Raw genomic sequence first — 25,976 nt, 5'->3', positions numbered from 1 at the left:
TGCAGCTGGTGGCTGTTTTTCTTTGTCTCATGTAATAATGAACTGAATATATTTTGGTTTTGGACTGTTGGTTGGACAAAACAAGCAATTAGATCATATCACTTTGGGATTTAAACCCATTGTAAACCCATTAACTGATTAATCAACAAAAAATCTGCAGATTAATTGATAATGAAAGTAGTTGTTAGTTGCAGTCCTAGACAGTGTTGTGCCAGAGAAACTCTGTTGCTTCTAGCACAGCTATTCTTCCACCTAGAACATCAAACAACATGAAACAACACAAAACTACATTGCTGCCACAGAAAAAGATAAACTGAGAGTTAGAAACATCCAATAACAATTCCAATAGTAATTTTTTACTTGTGTTTAAAAATAAACTTGTCAGTGTTCTCTGCTGGACAGACAACATAATGGAGACACTGTTTCTAAATTACCGCAATCATATCTTTGGCATTTCTGCTCTGCAATTTCTTGTTACTTATTAGCTGACATGTACCAACATATAATAATCTAATTTCAGCCAATTCATCAGCCTGGCCAATATTTACTGGTCTAGAGTGGCTCAATATCAAACCATGCAGATAGGTTTGGTTTTATATGCCAAGGTTTCCAATGATCCCTGTCTGAGATTTCTGCCTCTACCCAAATACAATGCGGGTGAACAGATTTTTCAATGGAGGTGAACAGCTGTAGGTGATGTTAAAAGCATTCAGGTCACTGTTGGGTATTGCTAAAAGCATGCTCTCACAGTCACAGACACGTTGTTATTATTATTATTATTCAACACTACAACAAGTCCTAACAGACCAAAAAAGAACTGTGAAGACCACTTCCTTACAATAAACACTGTCTGGACTTAATCTCAAATTAGACCCATTAGTTTGTTAAACCCTCTTCTCAAACTGGAGGCCACTGCCCCTGAAAATCACTTTTTTAAATGCAACATTGACCCTTTCAAGAAAGCTCAAAGCAATTGTTCTGGTGCATAAGGAGGTCAAATGGAGATCCATAGAGATCAGAGGTGGAGGATGGGAGGGTGCTTGGCAGCCTGACTTGTTTACAGGAAGTTGTTGTATGAAGTAGCCAGCCAACCAGTAGTGCAGCTGAGTCCTATAGAGACAGATGAGGAGAGAGAGGGAGCATTCCTGCTGTCAGCTATTTCCTGTAACTGTGGACTGTGCTAAGAGGACGGGCCATGCATCATTATTTTCATCAGACACAAAGAATGGTGTTGTCCTGTCCTGCTCACAATTCTCCTCTCCTGTTGTCATTCTGAGTTTTAGAGAACGAGAGGAGAATAAAAAACATTACACTCAAAGTGCATTTTTACAGAAAACTGGTTCAAATAGGGCAGGATCGCTAGGACCCTATAGTTTCTGTGACACAGACAGAATTTTAAACATAAAAGTGCACTGATATACATGCACTAAAGTTTGACAAGTTTGCAGGTGACTCAGAGAGAGAGTTACTTATCAAGCAACATGACATTTGTCCCAAAATTAGAATCATTCTCAAATTATTTCTATAAATTAGAGAGCTTTAACCATATTTGGGGCAAAGAGTCTTGACGACTGCGTGTGAAATGTGTGAAACTGTGGCCAATATGTTACAAAGATAGTCAGTGGCAGTGTCTATAAAGTGAATTCCTGGATACTAAATGTTTATCTGCAATTTTCTGTAGAGATCCCAGTAATATTTGCTGGTAAAGTGTACTGAGGTAGCATAAAGAAAGAAAGAGCAACAGCCAATGGGGAAACTCCAACAGTCAGCTGGCCAACCAATCGTGTAACTTCATCACTCACTCAGGCACTCACTCACTCATGGACAACTGCGGTTAGAAGGCTGGTCTGTGACCAGTCCAGCCAAAAATAAACAAAAATTAGCTAAATAATTGATCTATGATTGCATGATTAAGCAAAACAAACCATTCTGGAAATATAACGTAAAAAAGGAAATTGAGAAAAAATATGTGTAACTTAAGAAATATAATCTTACATATTGCTCTAAATTAAACCAAATGAATGTTATTTGGGTGGAATATTTCAACCTATAACATTCAGACACAGTGGCAGCTGTGTAACATTATCTCTGATTAATACCTGCTGAAAAAATATTCTATGTTTTTGGTAGTGAGACTGAATATTTTCACTGACTTATAAGATTTTTCTCTGACACGTTAAGCATTGGTTTTTTAATTTGTAACACCTTAAAGCAAATAGATTAGAGAAAAACTGCAATCAGCTGTAAGAAGCCAAGAAAAGAAAATTGCCAACATTTTAAATTATATCCGCTCTTCACGCCTTTGTTATATTCGTTTCTATGAATTCATGATTTTCTCTTCTTTTTTTTTTCTTTTTTTTGACTAAGAAAGCTACAATCACAGAAATGGGTCACAGAGGCCCAAGACGGACTTTGCAGTGTAAACACCAAGGCGTTAGCCAACTGACTTCCTGAGGTCTGATACCATCTCCCTACACAAAATCACAGTCTGTAAACAACCACTTCTAACAAAGCTCTAGAGTACCTTTAAAGTGCATTCAACCAGATTGAAGACAAATTTTCTCTTGAGATGTCAGAGCCGAAGGCAAGTTAACGGTCAACTGTGAAAAGTCAACAGTTTCATGCTCATTTGGAGCATTCTTTAACTCACAACTGGGTCTTGATGACAAAGCTAACACTGATTGGCGCTAAACTTCTACAGAACTAGGCAGGGCATGAAACAACATTAAAGGGGATGTATAATGCACGTTTCCAGGTTTATATTTATATTCTGGGGACCAACTGGTATAAATCCTCGCATGATTTACAGTTCAAAAAACCTCCTGATTTATTTTATACTGGCTCTCCATGCAGCAGCCCCCAAGTTCAGCCTCTGTCTGAAACAGGCAATCTACTGTCTCTTTAAGGCCCCCTTAATATTCAAGTTATATAAAATATTGACTTTAATTTAAGTATGCTTGAAGTAAAGACAGTGGAGTGGAGTGTTGTGTTTATGAAGTTTTGAATTTAATGTCACGGACCAACCAGGTTAGGTAACAAACACAAGCAAGTCTAAAGGACAACACATAATCCATTTTCTAAGTAAGCTCACGCACAGCTAGATGTGCATCATCGTGGGTCGTGTCAACGTGTCAGGATACGCCACTTTCCGTGTACATCAATGCTCCAGAGAAGCACCAATTTCATCACATTTGCCCTCCAGATTGGCATATCGCAGCTTCAGTAACTTAACCACATCTGTTTGACCCGGATCATCCTTCAGATCCCCCTCCCTGAGCGAATGAATGAATTAGTGACCACAACTGACCATAAACAAAATTTAATGGAATTTGAGACAAAATGAAATAATTAAAATGAGCAACTTATAATATGTAAGTTACAATTAGCAGCCAATCAAACAAGACACCAAGCTTTAGAGAATTTACAGTAAAAGTTCTCCTTCCCTTCGTTTGTACATTCCCAGCAGTTATTCCCATTACCTCAAACTCAACACAGAGGGAGGTAAAGACTCATCCATGAGTTAGCCTGTCTTTGGTTAAAACATGAGAAATAATCCCAAAAGCCAAACTGTCCCCTTGAGAAATTCAACACCATCATCTTAATGATCTAGCTTCACCATTTGTGGGTTTTTTCCTGGTTTTGCCATTTTCAAGTCAAAAAGTACTAATTGATTACATGAGAGGCATATCAGTGACGCGTATTTTCCCCAGCAAAAAGAGCATATTCATGAAATGGAACTGCAACAGTGTCTCCATTAGACTATTGGGGCTGGAATAAAAGAGTCCTTTGTGTTCAATATGTCCTTGAGAGGGAGATGTGGTTAAAAAGTAAGTCTTTTATCAGTCTTGTGTGTGTGTGTGTGTGTGTGTGTGTGTGTGTGTGTGTGTGTGTGTGTGTGTGTGTGTGTGTGTGCGTGTGTGTGTGTGTGTGTGCGTGTGTGCGTGTGTGTGTGTGTGTGTGTGTGGGTTTGTGTGTGTGTGTGTGCGTGAAAGAGAGAGACTTAATTAGGTTAAATATCTTTTCAAAAGAGCGCCCACACGTCCTTGGCCCTGTCACATTTGACAGATCATCTGATACACAGTTCTCTTCACTTCATGCAGGAATGTACTAGTATTTGCCCTATCCATCAGACCGCCGCTGCATTCAAAGTATTAAAGAATGTTTTAAAAGGGTGAAAGAAAGCACAAGAAAGGGGCTGAAACACCTGGACCTGGTGCCAAGAAGAGCTTCTTTCTCATGCAACAAAGACGACACACAAATATGCACACTCTCAGCACATGATGTCATGATGGACAAACTTTCATTAACCTCCTGCAACTGGGTTTCCTTTAAGATCTTTGTTTATCCTGAAAGGCATGCAGGGGGAGACACAACAGCTTCCATAAACAGAGGCTAATACTGTAATTCTATCCAGTCTGTTGCTACTCAGCTTTTCTGGCTGACCCGGTCCTCTGTTTCTGCTGATCAGCAACCTGTCCTCAAGGTTTTTGAAAACCACAACAGAGCTTACGTGTAGCCAAGAAGCAATGGGCAAAGGAAGAGTGAAAATCTCTGTAAATTCTCAACTCTTTCCAGACGTCACAACTCACTGGCAGACATGAGAGCGTGAGCCCACACACTGATCCACGCCATTGTTGCAATATCTGCAGACAGACCAGTTTTGTGCGCTATGAACAAAAAGAGACTTGAGCTGGCTGAGTTGCATCATCAGAGTTCACATTAAAGCATTTGCAACACACGCATGAACTGCGTATGTGAGATGTGCGCACACGTAGCAGGAAAAACATGGTGGGGAAAGCAAAACGTCTGCGCTGAAACAGAAAGACTGATGTATTATGTTCTAAATGTATGTATTTAAGGCTCTGACAGCCTCTATGTGTCTGTAAAAGTGTAAAAGAAAACCACCAAGGTTGATGCTACTGGCAGTTGCACATAGCCATACCTACATAATTACCCTCATACTCTACCACATACTCTGCCATGCTGCCACTATATAGCTCAGTTGGCCAGGTGGAACCAATTCTTGAAATCTTTTTTTATCTCCTTTTTTAGCCGTTTCAGCTTTTTTTTTTTTTTTTTTTTTTGAGTAATCATGGTGTGTTTGCTCTTTGTGGAAAAGAGGGAAAATCCTTCTGTGTAACCTAGATATGAGCATGCACAGCTGCAGAGGCAGGCATGTGGAAAACAGGCTTATATCCATCTGAGCTGCATTGACGGGAGGGGGGGGGCTCGAATTTTTGTCACAGAGGTGACTTCTGACACACAGTCTTTGACTTTTGCAAGGACATAAAGGAGATAAGATGTATTCTTGTTTGCCCCTGTCTTTAAGTCAGAGTTTAACTAACCGAACAAAAATATATGATAAGTTGTACATCACCTGCATTGATGCTCACATTCTCTTCAATGAGCACATTTTTCAGTCAGTCAACAGTCAAGCAGGTTATAATCTATAAGGTGAGACTGGATTTTCTGTCATCATATTTCCACCTAAATGTACAAATTTCAAAAACTTTGAAAATGTGTTTTTCCATCAACAACTTTTATGTTCATAAAGACAGCACAAGAGGAGATTTATTCAGAAATCTGTTTCCATCACTATTTTGCTCAACGTCTCTCAATTAATGTCCTCTGTTTTCTATTACTTATTACATTAGTACTTGTGATATAAGAGGTCAGTGACTGAATGAAGATAACTGGAAGTGATCTCATGAGGAAAACCATCATGTGTATGATGACAATGTTAGAAAAAGAAATGGCATCAAGTCCCTTATATCAAACAATCTGGAAATCGTGTCTCCATGTCAAAATATGATAATTATATTCCCAGACAAAGTAAGTAATTTACTAAAGGCCATTAGCTGTCTACTTTATAAAGAGGCTTTGCAGATGACATGCACCATTAATTCTGAATATCAACAGGTTCTGACAAGTGTTAAAGAGCTTAAAGCTTCATAAACACAGCTGACAGTGTTTGCAATCACAGACATCAAAGCTGACGGTGGGCTGCTTTTATCTGAGTCAGCGCGGCGTGTTCACATGGTGATGTCAAGTTACGGTTACACAGTATAAAGAATAGTTCTGCACCCAAAAAAACATATCACACCACTAAATGTACAGTGTATACAGAGATTATTAATTGTTGTTGTTGTTTATAATGCTATATATTTAGCCTACTATACAGCAAACTTACAGGAATACCATTACAGAGACGCCATAGCAACACGTTTCCATAGCAACACGTGTCAAAGAAAAGTCAGAGGCTGTATAACCAGGGATTATAAAAGAATGATGTCATACAAATGTAGCTAGCACTGGGAGACAACAGGACAAGCTAAAAGACATCCTGTCATATACTACTCAGCAGAGTCAAACATGTTTTCCAGGAAAAAGAGACGCATAAATAAACAAAACAGACATATGTGTATTAGAATTCAATGTTGTAAACTCACAAAGAATTGTTTAAGGAGACCTTGAGTTCAACTCTGCTCCATTTGTTTTAACACAGACACAGTTGCAGAAGCTTTCTTCCAGCACGTCATTACCTCTGGGATAGTGACTCACTCTCTCTTAATCCTAGTAAGTAGTAGGGAGGTTATAAGCAATCTGTGCTATTTCATACTCTACTTGCCTCACCTCATTGCATTTAAAGTGTGTGAACCATCTTCATTTAATGTGTGATTTTGAGCCATGTGACTGTGAAACAAAAGCTGAAACATGGTACAATACAGCCACAGCCTACAACCACAGCGGAGGTTGTAGTGGAGGTTACAAATATAGCTGAACAGAATGAGTATTTAGATGCACATCGGCTTGGTAGCTTCATGCAAGTCAATGAAGCACGGAAGCAAGATTTCTTCGTATCAAAGGAAGAATTCTCTCGGTGGTTGATAACTTCAGTAAAGCTTGGGGGTAAAGCAGCAAGAGATGGTCTTATGACCTCAACCCTGATTAAGATTCATGGTCCTGACTGAGAAATCAGCCAAATGGAAATTATGCATACAAAAAAGGCTGAAGTTCCCCTCGGCAAGATACTGAACAAAACTGCTCCTTCAGAGCTGCTCTACAGCCAAAAGTATCATCAGACTCTTGTACTCAGCAACTCCAAGGCATGTGTTTGTTTGTATGAGTGGGAAGTTAAGTCCTGATGAACAACAATGATTTCCCAAAAACATTTCAGTATAAATGAAGATAAACAAGATGTAGATGAGTCTACAGCCATGCTAGCGATGCTGGGGGACAAATTAAAATTTTGACCTGATGATGGTGCTTGACATAAAGTCAGAGGATCATCCTCTGAGGAAAATGAATGTCTGTGTCAAGTAAAATAGCAATCCATCCAATAGTTGTTGAGATATTCCACCCAACACCACAAATATCAACCTCATGGTGGCGCAAGAGGAAAAGTCAGGACATCACCAAAGTCTGTAGGATTCATCCTCTGGGGACCATGAATGTCTGCACAAAACGTAATTTTCAATCTGTCCTGTAGTTGATGAAATATTTCAGTCTGGACAAAAGTTTTGGAAAGACCAACCAACCAACAGACAGACCGACTAAAAAGTTATGTGCTGTCTAAAAATCTGTGAAACTCTCAAAGTAAATCACTGTTACTACCAAAAACTAAGTTATTCCTGAAATTACCAGAACTGCAGCACCTAAGTTCAGCTAGACAAATAAGGTTTTCAAAGACTTAAAGCTGGAGTGTGTGACTTTTGTCTCCGCCCGGCAGTGAGAGTAATTGCAAAAACACTTTTGACACACACTTACGTCATAGGCGCTGCCTTAGCCTACTCCATTGCTACTGTTGCAACCCTAACCCTAACCCTAAAATGGTGGATTAATTGTTTTGGGCATCACACAACCCCTGCGAAATGACTTGTTTTCGATCCATTCAGTCCAATAACATTTGGAAAGTCTAGAAGAGCTTCACAACTGAATTATATTATCCTATTCAAATTAGCAGAGGGCTAATTGGAAGTTAGCCAGCTCGGCCGATGGAAGTCTCTAGTGCGCATGCTCTGCTCATAGAGCACAGTATTCATTCATCTAGCCAGAGCGGGAATGTCAAACCAACACCAGATTAAAAACTCCGGTATACTGTGAAATACAGAGAGATTTACCTGGTGGTGATAGGCTTAATCAGCATTGTGTGAACTCATTTGACAAGGGCTTGAACGTAACAGACATTCATTTATATGTAAAAGTTCCACACCGCAGGTTTGACAGGACAAAAAATACTCTCTTCCATCAAAGGGCTGCTCCAATTATTACCCTGCTTCTACTGAGGGAACAACAGCAACTATTTCAAACATCACTGCCAGAGTAGCTTGTTACCTTGTTCTTATATTTAGCCACATGATCAGTCAACAATGAATTGAGTAAAATATCTTACCAACTTCTGGTTATTAAGTTTGATCATTTTACATTCATCGCTGTGTGAATTTGCGTATGAATCAGCTACTAACAGGGTACCAATTTTCTATTGAAGATGGGGACAATTCACTCAAATACACATTAAAACTTTCCTGAACTGCTAGGCTATTTATTTATACACATATTTTGAATGTGAATGCTCAGGTTTAGACCGGTTGGCTGTAGCCTCAATATAGCGTACACAGTAGCACACAGTGTACATTTGAAAAACTCATCAGCAATGTCTTTTTATAAACATGCTGACTTACTATTTATAAAAATCCACAGACCTTGCTGTTGAAAAATGTCTGGTTGAGAAGTACTTTTTTTACCGAAGTACATACACAGGAAGTCAAAACTGTTCACGAGATGTGAACTATCACAGTTAAAATCTTTGTAAAATGTAATAAGGAGACATTGTTTTTATTTTTTTTAAGATTGGCAGTAAAACTATCTAGATGTATTTATACAGTATCATGAAAAAAGAGGAAAGAGAAGTGTTATTGTGATGTTGCATGAACAACAGTCCCTTTGAATGTGTCTGGTGACCGGCCAGGCTCACTGCTGTTGCACTGAAAGGGGAACAGAGAAGAACCTCCTCAATAGCTTTATGTTGACAGTCCTGTCCAGTGAGGTCATTGTTTGATCTGCACAATAGAAAGTCTTTTGGGAAATAAAGAGGGCTAAATAAAATTAGCTGAAGCATTCTAACAGCTCAGTTTGTTAGGTTTGTATTGTTTGTAAAGTCAGCCTTTAAGAATTGAGTCATTCATGTATCATTTTGTCAAGGAAACTAATATGTAAACAGTCATGATAGGCAGAAAACTCCCCTTACTTGAACTACAAATGTGGTGCCAAGTCAGTAAATTACTCTAATAATAGAACCTGTTGCATCAAAATACACAGTAGATAGAAAACAGTGAGTTATATTTTCTTAATCCAAGTGCCGGAGCCAATAGAAAATGTTAGAAAATGCTAATCTTTCATTGATAGGGAATAATTGAAGAAAATTCTGGATCTGCATCCGTATCACTTGGTTCATCGATCACTTGTTACTTGGTTTGCACCAAATTTTATTGAAATCTTTAACGTAGTTAAAGTTAAAATGATATCCTTTTGATAAATAAACATGTTAAAACAAATGCATACATTTAAAAGAACAACTAGGCTACTGAAATGAACACATGGCGCATTTAACTGCCTTTTGTTTTACAATATTAAATTATTACATTAAATCTTTACTGCATTGTATATTGCATGTATTGTATGTACACTAGAGCTGCAATGATTAGTTGATAAATCGATTAGTCAGTCAACAGAAAAGTAATCAGTGAATACCTAGATTATTGATTAATTGATTAGTCGATCAACAGAAAATTAATCAGCAACTATTTAGATAATTGAGTCATTTCTTAAGAAAAAAATGCCCAAATTCTTTGGTTCCAGTTTCTCTAATGTGATGACTGGCTGCTTTTTGCTGTTTTATACCGTTGTAAACTGAATAACTTTGGGTTGTGGTTTTCGTCCGACAAAACAAGACATCTGAATATGGCTGCAACTAACGATTAGTTTATTATCGATTAATTTGGCTATTATTTTCTCAATTAACCAATTAGCTGTTTGGCCTACGAAATGTCAGAAAATGGTGACAATGTCGATCGCTGTTTCCCAAAGCCCAACCTCAAATGTCTAGTTTTGCCCCGACCAAAACCACAACCCAAACAAAGATATTCAGTTTACTGTCATAGAAGACGAAAGAGACCATAAAATAATCACATTTAAGAAGCTGGAACCAGAGAGCTTTAGTATTTTTTCTTAAAAAATTACTCAAAATGATTGATCAATTATCAAAATACCTTATGTGATTAATTGATTATTTGATTAATCGATTACTTGTTTTAGCTCTACATTTGAACACTCCGTCTGGGCTCTGAAAAACTGGGGCGGACAGTTTTCACTGTTTCATAGACAAACATTCAATTGATTAATTGAGAAGATAATTGACAGATTAGCCTAGTCAATAATGAAAATAATCATTAGTTGGAGCCCAAATGTACACAAAGTACATCAGTGCTATACCTGTGTAAGTACATATACCGTAGCAGCAATCGCTGCTACGATTAGTCAATTAGGCTAATCAATAAGTCGATCAACAGAAAATAAATTGCCCACTATTTTGCTAATTGATTCATTGTTTTGAGTAATTTTTCAAGACAAAACACCAAGATTCTCTGGTTCCAGTTTCTGAAATGTGAATATTTTTGGTCTCTTATAGTCTTTTATGACAGTAAACTGAATATCTTTGGGTTGTGGGCTGACAAAACAAGATATTTGAGGTTGCATCTTGGGCTTTGGGAAACAGTGACTGACATTTTTAACCATTTTCTGACATTTTATAGACCAAACGACTAACTGAAAAAATAAACGACAGATTAATTGATAATGAGAGCATCATTAGTTGCAGCCTTAATGTACACACAGTACATACATCAGTACAGTGCAAACTGTATACATACACATACATACAGCACTTACTGAGACAGCTGCATGAGTGCAATCTTGCATGAAACTATATAAAATATGACCATAATCAATACAGAACACAGAGCTTTATAAAGTCACACACTTTTTCATGTGGGTTTTATCTCCAAAGACAAAAAATTGCCCTCCTAAAGTCCAACCTACAACAGGAAAAGGACACATTGAGAGAGTCCAGTCCAGAGTGGTGTGATCTGGAGTCCTGCTGGTCTTGCTTATCTACTGGTTTAACTTTATGGCTGTTTAGCTTAGTTTAGATAACTTAGTCTAGGTTAATTACAACCCGCAGCCTCTCCGCTGGGACGTTTTTCTCCATTCAAAGGGTCAAGTCAAAGAAAAAAAAAAACAACAGTCTGGTGTTTTTAACCAGCTTCTGCACTTCATGGTTTAACATGTCTATGACCAAATATGGTCACATGGAGATTTGGACTACACTTTAAACTTTTTTACAACACCTTTTTACACAAGTTTTGTAGATCTTTTCGGTAGTTTGTACCGCTAAGTAAACATTTAACCATCCGGCTGAAAAGTCGTGTTCAGTAACTAACTAACTGACGGCTTTTTTTTTACCTCCAAATCTCTCCTCATATCCATCGCTGCTGACATTTTGAGATTGTAATCCCTTTGCGACGCACAAATCCCGTTCGTCTATGCGGTGAAAAACTTTGGCCGGTTTTGCCGGATACCTGCCCTCCTCAATAAACTCCGACTCATGTCTTTCCAACCAAAACCGACAAAAAAAAAAAAAAAAAAAAAAGAAAAAAAGAAAAGCCTCCTGCCTCCCCTCTCACAGCCGCCTGCAGGGGTGGGAGGCAGGACTTGTTGCCGTGGAAACGGGTTGTTTGCCCCCCGCTTTTCTCGGGATTTGGCCCCATGCCCTCCTCAACCAGGCATTCAGCCTATTCCCCCCCCCCCCCCCTTGTTTATTGTCATGCTGGGCTCAGGAGTGTGGATGAATATTCACCAGTTGAATGGGGTCTGCTTATGGGACCAAACCGGGTTGGCAGCGCTGCAACACATTGTCTGAATACATTTCACCCACACACACAAAGCTGTCTTTCATTTGTCAGAAGATGAATGTTGTAACCGAGCAGAGCAGAGCACTGAATTTAGTTTTAATCCAGTGTTGCTGACAGTATTATGTGTCTAACATTAGTGGGACCGCTGGACTGTCTGTTACTGGATATGTGAGGCTTACACACGATTTGTATTTGTTTATATATTCATCTCCAGTTTGTATTTTATATTATTTACAGTAATTATTATTATTATTGTTGTTATTGTTGATCATCTTGTATTTGCACTACCTCCATTGGCTAGACTATCGCTTCACTGCTGTGTTTTTATTCTTTTATTCCTGTGTGCATTGGTGTTTTATAGGTGTCATATAAGCTACTGGATGCCAAAATTTCCCTTGGGATCCATAAAGTTTCTATCTATCTATCTATCTATCTATCTATCTATCTATCTATCTATCTATCTATCTATCTATCCGTCTGTCTTACATTTACTACAATTTTGTGCAACTTACTTCTGTACACATTTCAGAGGTAAATATTGTACTTTTTACTCCAATACATTGATCTGACCAATGAAAATCCAATGAAAATCCAATTATAAAGTAGAATTAGCTCCACCTCCACATGCACCAATAACAATAATGTAAAGATAAATGTAGAGAGAAGTATTCATCCTTTACTTCAGTAGCGCTAGTAATACCGTAATTTAAAGATGCTCCTTTACATAATCATCAAAATGTACTTAAAGTATTAAAAGTAAACATACTCATTATGCAGTAGCATGGTCCTTATCAGTGTTATATGACTACACAGTACAGTGTATTATATTATCCTGGCAGTTGAAACTAATTTGAAGTACTTTACATACTGTCAAGCAATTTGTAAGATGATGTAATAATGTAAAAGAATGAGTGCTGTTAGCTATATTATGTTATTATAGATATTATATTATTGAATTATTATCTCTGGTGCATTAACGGTTAAACAACATTTTAAGTTTGCAGCTGGTTAAGAAGGAAGTTTAATCTTTAACATTTTGTTATATATGACACTGATCAGATGTTTTTGTATATTTACTGTATACTGTAATACCTACAGCTGTCAGATAAAGTAGTGTTGTATTTGTCTCTGAAATGTAGTGAAGTAGAAATATAAAGTAATATACAGTTGTAATACACAAGTAAAGTACAAATACTCAAGTGCAATGCTGGAGTATTTAGTTAAATTCCACCACTACTTCTCTCTAATCATATTCTACAGCATGTGCTTGGACTTTTTTGACATCAAGTGTTGCTGCTTTGGGGCTGAATCAAAAGGACCAAAGTGAAGGTGACCACAAAAATGTCAATATTCGCCCAAAATGTAATATCCCCCCTCAGTTTGAGTTAACTCCAACCAACTGAAACCTCTTAACTCTCACTGTGGCTCTGAAAAATGAAAATACATCTTTATATATCGGCTAATGTAGTCCAGTTCATGTTGTGCATTTCCATAGAAAGATTACACCAGACAACAGCAAGTACTTCAAACTTCTACTGCGTGCTTCTCAGTGGTCCACTGGTCAGTATCTGTTCAGTACAGAAAATAAACAAAACATACTTATATAAAGAGCTCATTTTGTCTTCAGCTAATCTTTTAACTTCTGCTGTTACATGCACCATAATCTAATTTACTGGGGTAATCATAATTTAAGGGATTTACAAATTAGGGATTTTCTGTCTCTTTTTAACATGATTTATCAGTAAGATTGAGCCTTTTCATGCAATGGAATGCAATGGAAGCTCCATGACAACTGAACAAACTTTATCTGCTGATGAAGACTGTATGATACACTCAAAAGCTCAAGAACGAGCTCATAAGTGGACCTCGAGTGGAGGGTGTTTAGGCGGCAGTTTCCAAGTTCAAGAATGAACTGTCAAGCTCCTCAAGAGCTCAATTTTTTTTATTGACAATATATCAAAACCTTAACACAACTGAACATGCATCTTGTAGCCATTTATGGGTATTTCTCAATGCTGCTACATGTAACATCTTTACACCAAATGTTGAAGCACTACCCATCCATAAAACCTGCTCCAATCAGTCTCTTGGGGTGTCTTATCATCCCCCAGACTTGGGAACAGAGGAAGTCGCAAAACCCAGACATCCGTCATCACAGCTCGTAGCATCAAGTCAGCAGGAAGCCTACAGCTCTGCCACTGTGCAACTTTTCTCTCTGAGCCTGACTCAAAACCTTTCAAGGTCTCGTAAAGATCGACCTTCCTGCAAATCCTCACCGCCTGAACACAAAAGAGAGAGACACTCGCTGCTTTTTCGTGGGATGTTTTACCAGAAAAGTAAGCTTAAACTCGTGGAATTCATTGTTCCATTGATAGCGGAGCCATCTGGATTTCTCATGAGAAGCCACTTCCTTTTTCTCGCATGACACAGGAGAGTTAAACAAATCAAACTACAACATGCGTCCGCTCCATGTATATACACGCGTTAATACATGAAATCCTTACAGCTGTTACAGGACTCTCCATTATGCTTGGCTTCTCATGATTATACACCAGCTAAAACCGCAGTCACAAAGGAGTGAACATTTATTGTCAGATATAAAATCACTGAACCTTATGTGTGTTTGTTTAGGATCCACCGTAAATCCAAAATCCTCAGACGTTCGAGGGGGATTATTCCACAGAGCTGTGGGGCTTTTGCCACCTACACTCCAAAAATTCACCTCTAATCCTTTCTGTCAGCCTTTGCATTTCACAAAGACTGAGGAAGTGGAGTAGAGTATGGAAATACTGAACACATATGAGAAGAGAACAGCAACAGGCCAAAGTCACTGCACAGTTATCTGCTCCATTTTGTAATAAAAAATAAGTTTGGTACAATAAACACTGTATCTGGTTTCGGAAAGCGACCTGAGGCAACTCTTAAACTTCAGGATTAAGTGGAGTCAGGTTGAGAAGACACAACTTGTCTGGCAGAGGTCGCAGCTGCAAAGGAAAATAAGCTGCAAGTGTCTTCTGTGGAAAGAATGAATTTTAAATAGTGCGACTATCTCTTCAGTTTTATTGAAATATTTGACTGCACATCACTCTTACTGTGCTACTTTAGCTACTCTGTTGTCGTTCAAGAATGTGAGCTGTTTGATTATTCATGCATTCAAGAGTTTACAGCCTTAGGCGCATTTCAAACCTGTTTTGACTGTTGTTTTTTTTCATGCAGACTCCATTTTGCTGCCTATGAAATCTGGTACCAACATCATGACTCCCTTAATGTGTTGATGGTGTCAGAGGTGAGGATGCCTTCATGTTTTTGTTGCTGTAACACATCATCAATTCAATGAGTGATACACAAACGCTCAGTAAGGAAAGAAAAGTACTGAGATGATGAACTGATTACTTTTAACAGACAATAATCTGCAGCTATTCAACTCATTCTTTTGTTAACTGATGAATAACAAACTGAAATGTTTTGTCTAAAAGGTAAAACACTGTCTTACTGTCACTAAAACGCTTTAAGCTTTGAATAACTGCAGCATCGATAGCACAACAGTGACAAATTGAGCAAAGTTTAGCACAAGGACATTCCTTTATCTCATGGCATTTTTGTTTTTTGTTTTGTTACCACACAGCAGCCACAACATCATGGACTCAGAAACCTTGAATTACGGTGTAATGTTTCATACGCAGGAGCTTGTACCTGTGAGTGTGTTGTGTTGTAAGAGAAGGTTGGTGAAATGTCCAAAGAAAACTAAAACTTGTTGGGATAAGCAGGAAAAAAGTAAGCAAAGGTGAGTGTATGAAAAATGTTTGGAGATTGCAAAAAGACTTTGATTATTAGAACAGAACAAATCCAAAGGCTGAGGCGCCCCCTGTAGGCTGAATATTGCAAATGCAGCACTAAAGCCTGGAGGGACTAGTTTTCCCTTAAAGAAGAGTGGACTTGACAGTTTACCAACATCGATCAAACTCAGTGTCTGTTAATAACTTTAACCTTTGCCATGTTGACCATGTTAACAGCACAGCAGACTATAGAAGACACAGGCACATTTTCTTTACTTATTAACATATCTATCACACATGCCAGAAAATACTGTAAGTTACTGTAAAGAAAAAAAAGAAGTTCAGATTTCGTTAGATTTCTACATTTGCAACATGTAATGAGATTAAACAAAAGCCTACCTGCCTTTTCTTTGTCGTTGAGGTGTTTTCTCAGTGATCCATTCTTGAACAGAGGCTCTGTCGCTTTTCTGTCTGTGCAGCCTGAAAGCTGATTTCTTTTTCTGTGGAAAAATAGTCTCCTCAGTATAACTGCATGAAAAAAAGTGGACTGCACAGGAAATGGTGACGCAGCGGTATGTAAATCACTCGGCTAAAAGAAAAGAAGATACTTAATGGGAATCAAATAGTCTTAGACAGCCTGCAAATTCAATTAGTCGCGTTTAGGTCCAACAGATGTGAACGACGAGTTTTATAGGTCATTTCCAGATGTTTTAGAGGCTTACTTCTTGAATGTGCTAGAAATTAATACATTCAATTAATCGTAGTTTTACCCTTTTTTACCCAAATTAAACTGTAAAATATTTCTCCCTTAGCAGTGTGAAATACTTATTGATCAGAAAACTATTGCCAACATAGTGTTAAAAAATGATCAAAAGGGTCAATTAAGGGAGATTTTCTGAGCCACAAAGGCATCAGCGCACAATACTTCACTTTACCTCAAAAAGGCCACAAGTAGTTTTTACTTTATGTTGATTTGCAGTGATGGAAGAAGTATTCAGACCCTTTACTTGAGTAAAAGTAGCAATACAGCAATGTAAAAATACTCTATTACAAATGCAAGTCCTGCATTAAAAACCCTACTAAAGTAAAAGTACATACGTATTAGCAGCAAAATGTACCTTAAGTATTAAAATACTAATTTTGTCCCTCTGACTGATATAGTCTTATATATGACATCATTAGATTATTAATACTGAAGCATCAATGTGTAAGCAGCATGTTACTGTTGTAGCTGCATGAGGTGGAGCTAGTTTCAACTACTTTATATACACTTAGCTAGTTTAGTCTAGTGGTTCCCAACCCAGGGGTCGGGCCCTTCCAAAGGGTCACCAGATAAATCTGAGGGGTCGTGAGATGATTAATAGGAGAGGAAAGAAGGAAAAAAACAAAGCTCTGACACAAATCTGTTTTCAGTTTTTGGGCTTTCTCTCTAATCTTTGATTTTTGGAGAAATATTGGATCATTTGAATATTTATTGAAATGAAACCATGTGTGAAGTTTCGAGAGAGACAATCACTATTTGGTGGATCTGTTAATAACTCATAGACATCTGAAATGTGACCTGACTACACACTGCTTTTTGAAAGACGTCAAAAGCCAAAAAGGCTGGAAACCACTGTATTCATCTTTTACAATGTATTGTATTCTAATAGCTTGTTACATAATCCATTGTGTCATCTGAAAAGTAATTAAAACTGTCAAATAAATGTAGAGGAGTAGAAAGTACAATATTTCCCTCTGAAATATAGTGAAGTGGAAGTATAAAATAGCATCAAATTGAAATACTCAGTAAGTACCTCAAAACTGTACTTAAGTACAGTACTTGAGTAAATGTACTTAGTTACCTTCCACCACTGCTGATTTGATAAATTACACATTTGTTTGGTGATAAGACTTTGATGGGTAGAAATACATTCCTTTATTCCACAGCTGTAATATTGAACAACCTTCCTTCAAGTCTAAACTCATCATATCATAGCACACATTCAAAGTGGCCTTGAAAAGATGGTTTCTCAGTAATATATAACCTAATATTCATAACGAAGGGAGCTCAGAGGATACAAACCATGTTAATTCACCTTTGAATATATTGTATATAATTGTTGGCATGTTTGTATTTGTACTATGTTGTTATTGTCATACTGTTTGTTGCCTTTTTGGCTTTTTTTGTGATTTAATCCTTGATGATTGTAACCATTTTAAATCCGTATGTTTATATGTACTAACTGCTGGTGAGCACTGCTGCTTTGTCCTGCTGCTAATGTAAAGCACAAAGAAGTTTCAATACAATACAAATGCAAGAATCACAAATATTACATAAATTTATTTCAAAGTTAAAGGTATCACATATACAATAGTTAAGAACACTTTCAAAGGACTCTCAGCTGTGATTCTTCATCCACTCCAGCCCAGCTATACACAAAAAAAAAAACTTCTTGTAACTCAGAAAATCACCACTCAATGCTGCCTGTTAGACAACAAATATTATTTAGGACCTTGATAAAGGAAATGATGTTAAACCAAGCACACAGACGTGCTACAAACATAAAGGAAATACATATTATATTTGTTCAGGCAGTTGAGGAGGGCACTGAGTTCAAATGTCTTCAATAGTTAAGGATCAATAGCACAGCTACGTTTACTACTGTATGACATCACCAAGAAATTGCATCAGTACCTGCAACGAGGTTCAAGTGAAACAACTCTCAAATATCAAATTTCATTGAATGCATTAAATGATGGATCCCACACCAGTTATCAGAAAGTAAATGTTACGGTAAGGATGGAGGATTGAAAACACATTTATAAAAGATTTATTATAAAACATGCATTTTCAAAGAAAGCTGAATGATTTTTATTTTACATGATTTCCTTAAATCGACGGTGAGAGCAGTAGTTCTAAATTATGTTAGTTGTTAGGTGGAAAATACCCACCAGCTATGTGCTAACTGATGATTACTGCAGTCAAGTGGGATGGACCATTTATCCAGCCATGTGGAGTGTCACCAACAAACATCTGCATGTTTGATGCTGAAAACGCTGGCTTGTAAAATTGTAAGACTGGTCAGCTTCATACTGTTGGCCAGAAGATTATAGAGATGGAGAATGTTATGAAACATGAACTTGGAAAGTTTTTATCTGGCATTTATTAGTCTCTACCATCAAATTTCCATTACAAATTCTCCAGTGACTTGGCACTTCTGCAAATTGGACAGCAGGCAGAGATTAAATTCTACTTCTGGAAATGTTTTTAAAGACTTCTCATTCAACATTGTGCAAAAATGAATTCACTGTAATCTCCTGTGCCGCCTGTAGACTATGCAACAGTTCCTAGCTTTGATTAAATGTCTGCCAGGGACTTCTGGTCTACAGAGTCACACTTAATGAGATACAAACCACAAATGAGAGAAAGGAAGAGATATAAATCGAGGGCTCTGTCACAGTGTTTTTGTTGTTTTGCTCCACCTGTAACTTTTTCTTGCAGGGCAGTTTAACTGAGAACAACATGGCGGTCAAACACAGACTTCCTCTGTTCCTGGACCTGCCTCCTCCAGCGCTGCTGGGCGTGCTCCACTTTGTTCAGCATGTTGGGTCGAGAGTGTGAACGGGACAGGACGTTTTGAGCGTTGGCAAAAGGCTGCTGGTCCTAAATACACACAATGAAAACAAACAGGAAAAAAAAATATGATCAGCTGAGAAGGTCTGATATAGTTTTATCTGACAGCAGTCAGTAATAAGCATCTCTTATAAGGGTCCAATCAGACGGAGCGCTTTTTAGCAGCCTGCGATGCCTTTTTGTAATTGTTTTCAATAAGAGTGACGCTTTGCAAGGGTGTCCTAAACAATTAGAGTTGCAAAAACTTCAACTCAGAGTGGAAAAACGCCTGATGTCATTTACATTTTTTCCCCATTATCCAATCGGATGAATTGAAAGGCGGGTCGTCTGTGGTGGTGACAACAAGAAGTGGAGACAACAATCACGGAGGACAAACTAGTGGTGGCTGTTGCTGGATACCTGGAGCTATAGGACTTTACCAACCATAGTTACCATGATCTGAACAGAAAACCGCAGGACTGGAGTCAGTTTACTTCACAGCAAAACAATAAGGCTAAGGACAGGTGATCTGGTGACTGGACTGTCAAGCAAAAATGTAAAAAAAGACGCAGCAAAGTGCTCTTTTTTTAAATTGTAGGCTACAACAAAAAAAGCAGCATTTTGCGGCATGCAAAACGCACTCTGTGTGATCAGGGCCTGAGACTCCGTGTAAGGAGATTGTATATAAACACAGTTTTAGCTTTCTGACAATGGTTACGAGCACATTTCAGAATGGATCTTGAGACTGTATTTGTTGTGTATTTCTGACCTTCCACCCATCAAATCTCTTTTAAAACAACATAGACTTGCCTTTTCTTAAGTTGTTATTTCTTCTGAATCTTTTTTGTGCTTTTAATTCATTCATACTTTAAATGTAATTTGCTAAAATAAGATGTTGTGTTTAATTTGCTCTCATTCAGGCCATTTTCTGGTTTTGTGTTTTTGTTAAACATTTTATAACTTGTTTTTTTTGTTTTTTTAAGGGCAACAAAATAAGGTTGTTATTACTGTCATTATCAGAAAACCACATAATAAAACAAAGTTCAGAACAATAAAGGACCGAGAGGATCACCACTGGCATCTGTGACAAACATGTTGAGTTAAGTAGACCAACATTTTCTAGTCTTTACTTAACAGCCTCTCTGGATCAAAGATTGACTAAACATTACAAGCCCACCATTTCCTCTATAATTAATGCAGCGGCAGTACTTCCGATTATATTAGCTGTGCTTACAAATCTCTCTTCCTTTGTTCTGATCCAGTGACAATTTAAGTGGACGCTACTGTGCAACAAATATTAACTCTGAACTTTGGGTCAATTAGATAACTGTAGTATTACTGTCATTTCTCTCGGCAGTAGAAATGTTCTGTTCTGCTGCTTTAAATACAGGGAACAAAAACTTAATCACATATCTTTTGTTAGTTGTAAACAAACAGCAGTAACCTCTACAAAGGTTAACTACAGTAACTTCTATAAAGTTACAAGTAAGAGCTTATTTACCAGAACAACCTCTTGCATTAAGCTAATTTCTGGTTGTTGACTTTGTTGTCATTTTCCATTCCTAACTCTAAAGTAGTTTGTAAGAAATGACTCACAACAACCATGTGAAACATTCTGTGCTGACTGTTTAGACACATTTTTTACAGCAAAAAGCTTTTAGAGAAACCTCTTATGTAGGACTTCCTCATCCCTGAACTCTGCCAGTGAAAACACAAAGTGCTCAGCAAGGCAGCTGCACTTCCCCTCTCCCCTCAGGCAAAGGACAAGGGGAGTCGATATCTAAAACACTGTGTCATACCGAAGGAGACCAAACTAATTTACTTCTCTTTTTATGCATTTGACCATTTTAATGGCGATATGTTTAGCTTAAATTGCTAGAAACTGGAAAATTACAACTATGCAAATAGCAAGATTACCATCAGAAATTAGAAGAAGAAGAATAGTTTGCATTTGCTGTAATCGTAAAATTACTCTAAAACACCTGTTTGCTTCAACTTTGTCAGTAATTAGTTTTCTTTCCTACTAAATATTTCAACCAATAATGGGTCATTAGAAGTGATTAATTTAGTGCTTTCTAAAAAAGATAAACTTCTTTTTTGTGGAACTCGTGACAATGCAGGTGCAACTGGAGATCAGAGAACACATTTTATTTGATTTGTACTTTGGCTACAACAACACACAGCTACAAACAGTGATTTAATCCCGCTGTACCACTATCAGAGACATAAAGTGCTTTCCCTGTCTGTGGCCTTTGTCACGTCCATGTTCACATAAATAACCCAGTAGAAATCTAGCTGCATTAACCAGGTACCTTTTAACCCTTTAACCTGAAAAAAGGAACTTATTTTCACAATGTTTCACGATCCAGTTAATGCCGAAAGCAAGTCAACATATTGTGTTGTGAAGAGAAAATGCTTCGAGCTGCCTGCATCACACACACACTTTAGTTTAAGAGCTTCCCTGCTGCAGTCTGTTGCCTGTGATTGTGGTTTCTAATGGATTCTCCAGTGATCCAGCGAGCCCTCCCACACATAAAAATCTATCTGATATAGAACAAGGGAGCATTTTTAAAAAAATATACATCACTCCTTCTTGCTTAGATTGTGGTTTTACCACACAAGACTGCTTGCAGCATTTGTTCAGGTGGAACCAGATGGGGCTAAGAAATGATCTGTGTTGCACTTTAAGTGTAATTTGGACATTAGATGCCTTTCTAACATAATATAAATCCACCTATACAATTCCCTCGCCTCCCACAATGGTTCGAAAATGAACACAGAGACCCATAAACTTGTTAAAGTTTAGCCAGATGGTGTTAATCACACGTGACGTTCGATGCAAAGAGAGGTTATTGACACAGTATTGAGTTCAAATGCTGTGATGTAAAGATTCGCACATACCCCAACATCATCATCACTTTGGATAAGCTGCGAGTGTCCAAACAGACGCCTCTTCAGCATGGGCTCTAGGAGAGTCAGGTAGACCATGTAGAGAAGCAGCAGGCCCAGAATGGAGAGGTACATGATGATGGTGAACTAAATATATGGAAGGATTACAGGTGAGTTTGGTTTCCCCTTAACATACAAGCAATCCAAACATTGAAAACATTGTAGTGAAGTAGTGCTGCAACAGTTAGTAAATAAGCAAATAGTCAACTGCCAGAAGGTTATTTGACAGCAATTTTCAGAATTGATTATTTTTTTAAGTCATTTATTAAGCAAAAATGCAAAACATTCATTCAGTCCAGCTTCTCAAATGTGAAATGTGAGATGCTTTGCTGTGTTTTATATCTTTGGAAAATTGAAGATCTTTGGATTTTGGATTATTTCTCTGACAAAACACAAAAATTGAAAACCCCACCTTGTTTTTTTTTTTTTTAATCTCTGATATTTATAGACCAATTACCCAAGTTATCTCTAAAAACAGACAGATTATTTGATCGTGAAAATAAAGCAGCAATTAATAATTTTTATTATCAATTAATAGGACAATTAATTTCTCAAGAAATTGACCAATTGTAATTTTGAAAAATGCTTATCGTAATCCCCTAAAGCCTAAGAGAGCATCTTCAGGTTGCTTGTTCTGTTAAAATAACAACCAAAATATTTTCAGTTAACTATCACATATATGACGAGGAAATGCTGCAAGACCTCACAATTATGAGGCTGGAATGAAGGAATGTTTTTGTATTTTTGCTTAAAAAATGACTTTAATGATAAACTGATAATCAAAGCAGTGGCTGATAATTTCTCTGTCAATCCTTTAATCAACATCAACTGATTGCTTCAGCACTAATACACAAAAACAATCATTAATTGCAGCCCTGGTTATGAATGAAAAGTACTCATGAATCACTCACTCTTTGAAGCACTTACTTCATCATCAACTTACCTTAATGGTCCCTGAGCTTCTCTCCTCATATTTACACTCGCAGCGTAAACAGTACGCCTCCACATCTTTCCCGTCAACCGGCATTGGATCAACTACATGGAGACAGTTACTGGAAAAGAAGACGAACCCCATTAGTGAGCCAGTAAGCAGGAAATTAATATCATTCGGGGAAGTGTGCAGTGAGCAATCATAGTGAAACAACACTTTACATACCAGTCTTTGAGAGACACATTATTTTTGTAGATCTGACCCTTGATGTCTCTGTATGGTGGACAGATGCATTTACAGCGGATGTCTTCAGAATTCTGTAAGAGATCATTCGTACATGTTATATATTTTCATTCATTTGTTTTGTTCTTCTTCTCCCTCTTCGTATATACCCCACTTCTCTCACACACACACACAACACACTTTTATAACACCGACACTGCAATATGTACGTCTCCCACCAAATATACATCAATTTATAACCTGTTTTGTTTTGTCAGCCATATTGTACCATAATATCTGTCTTCTTAGTGTGTATGTTTCTTTTATTATGCATGTTAAATTTTGTGCACACACTGCAAACCAGTTTCTCTCTGGGATGATAATAATAATAATGTTAATCTAATCTTAATCTAACCTAATCCTGTTGTCGTCTGTACATTCTGTTGCACATATATCTGTCTAATTTCTCTGACCCTTTGTGTCATTAGATCACACTGCCAGGGTTTCTGCAGGCTTCATCAAGTTAAATTTAAGGACTTTTTAAGACATTTTTAACACCGCATAGAATTCAATTTAATACCTGTTTCATGTTCAAAGTATTAAAGATATCAATAAAAACCACTAGGGATTATAAAGCCTATAATTATTTACCAAGCACAATGTGAAATAAATGTCAGCTTATTTACATTTATTTAACATTTTTGTCATTACTTCCTGGCAACATATAACATTCCCAATAATGTATCCAATGACTCAATAATTATGACCTGGATGTGGATAAGCAGCAGATAAAGATTGGATGAATGGATGGATATAAACCTATTAAAAGATAACTAATTCATTTAAGGTCAGAGGTCTGGAACAATAAAATCGGGGATTTTAACCACCAGGTTTCGCTAAAATTACATTAAAAAGCATTTTGTAACTAACATTAATGCCTGTGGCAGGCTGGAAAAAATATTTGAGACCTTCGTGAATGAAATTTAAGACTTTAAGATCTTTCTGAGGCCTTTTTTTTTTTTTTTTTTTTTTTTTTTTAAAGGGAATCCTAAATCTTTGCTTTTTAAGACTTTAAGACCCGTAGATAACCTGCACTGCATGCAAACTAAGTGGTTAGTGATTTACTAGCAGCTACACATGCAATAAATCCTCCCTTCATAAAGATTATAATGCTCAATGTTATATGATACTGTATCTAGACAACTACACCTAATAAAATCTATAAACTGAGTGTTTGTGGTCATATGTCCTTATTATAGCGTGACGTCACCTGCGACTTTTCCTCTCTGGTCGTCACGAGACAACCTCAAACTGTCTTTTAGCTCATTGAAACACACTTTATTACATCGATTATATAGATTTGGGTGAGGAGATTTAATCTATCTCTCTAACCCGAGCTAACCTAGCCAGCATTAGCCTCACCTTCGCTGTCACTTCTATGAACGGCACAAAACCCGCCAGCACCAGAACCTGGAGCAGAAACGCACACTTCATCTTCTCAGTGTGTCTCAGATCTTCAGTTTCCAAATAAAAGAAAACGTTCAACTGTTTCCACAAACAGCGCCAGCGATGTGAAGAAGCTACAGCCTAATGACTGACGACGTTAGCCATCGAGCTAACTCAGGGATAAACACCCTCAGCTTCCTAGCAGCTGACTGGCAGTTTCCGGAGATGAAGGTCAGTTTCCGCATACTGGACCGTTGGATGCGCTCAATTATTATTATAGTGACGTCCCGGCGGGCGGTGACACATCAGATTCCTACAACCTAGCGGCCGGTTTTTGGTTTCACATCAAATCTAGCTCGGGAAAAAGATGTACAGTTGAACAACTGAATTAGTTGCTTTTAAAGAGTTTTAGTTAAATTTGGTAAACCCATACACGCGTAGCTACACTCCGCCCCTACCGATTCCCGAAATAGTACCTCAGACAGTATAACGAACTCACCCTTTGGTTTACATCATGGTAAACAGTCTGATAACCAAACTTTGGCCCGCGGAACATCACGGGACGATAGAGTTAGAGTTATAATATAAAGTCCAGTGGTGGAAAGTAAATTTACTTAAGTATTGTACTTTACTTGAGTATTATTATTACTACTTTATACTTCCACTCCACTACATTTCAAAGTGAAATATTGTACTTTCTACTCCTCTACATTTATTTGACAGCTTTAGTTAGTTTTCAGATGAAGATTTGACACAATGGATAATGTAACAAGCTTTTAAAATACAACACATTGTTAAAGATGAAACCAGTGGTTTCCAGCCTTTTTGGCTTTTGACATCTTACAAAAAGCAGTGTGTAGTTGGGGTCACATTTCAGATGTCTATGAGTTGTTAACAGCTCCACCAAATAGTGATTTTTCCCTCTAAACTTCTCACATGGTTTCATTTCAATAAATGTTCAAATGATCCAATATTTCACCAAAAATCAAAGATTAGAGAGAAAGCCCAAAAACTGAAAACAGATTTGTGTATCAGAACTTTTGTTTTTTTCCTTCTTTCCTCTCCTATTAATCATCTCACGACCCCTC

At 37.5% G+C, this 25,976-nt stretch overlaps 2 protein-coding genes across 7 annotated transcripts in view; both read right to left on the bottom strand.

The window, feature by feature from the left end:
* dennd2b (DENN domain containing 2B) overlaps window positions 1-16,292 on the bottom strand; it is a 48,911-nt gene extending 32,619 nt beyond the window's left edge. For 2 of the 4 annotated variants that reach the window (XM_042408374.1, XM_042408349.1), the window contains exon 1: window positions 11,521-11,704. The gene's annotated coding sequence lies outside the window, so the exon portion shown is untranslated. Of the gene's footprint in view, window positions 1-11,520; window positions 11,705-16,144 lie in introns of those variants that run through there. The other 2 variants (XM_042408366.1, XM_042408357.1) reach the window with 2 other exon arrangements.
* Window positions 16,293-18,048: 1,756 nt separating this feature from the next.
* Window positions 18,049-25,104, bottom strand: tmem9b (TMEM9 domain family, member B). 3 transcript variants are annotated; one of them, XM_042422044.1, is made up of 6 exons: window positions 24,865-25,104; window positions 23,446-23,537; window positions 23,233-23,341; window positions 22,242-22,376; window positions 19,211-19,391; window positions 18,049-18,820 (listed from the first exon to the last, which is right to left on the bottom strand). In XM_042422044.1, the coding sequence occupies exons 1-5, from the start codon at window positions 24,934-24,936 to the stop codon at window positions 19,236-19,238; spliced, it is 564 nt and encodes a 187-aa protein (XP_042277978.1). In that variant the 5' UTR covers window positions 24,937-25,104; the 3' UTR covers window positions 18,049-18,820; window positions 19,211-19,235. The 3 variants fall into 3 exon arrangements, with proteins under 3 accessions (XP_042277978.1, XP_042277985.1, XP_042277971.1); XM_042422051.1 differs by having other exon boundaries at window positions 18,049-18,157; XM_042422037.1 differs by having other exon boundaries at window positions 18,049-19,391.
* Between the last annotated feature and the right edge of the window lie 872 nt (window positions 25,105-25,976).

This window comes from Thunnus maccoyii, chromosome 1 (genome assembly GCF_910596095.1).
Source record: "Thunnus maccoyii chromosome 1, fThuMac1.1, whole genome shotgun sequence".
NCBI lineage: Eukaryota > Metazoa > Chordata > Actinopteri > Scombriformes > Scombridae > Thunnus > Thunnus maccoyii.
The sequence above is the reverse complement of the archived record's forward strand: the minus strand, read 5'-3'. Positions and strand labels throughout refer to the sequence as shown.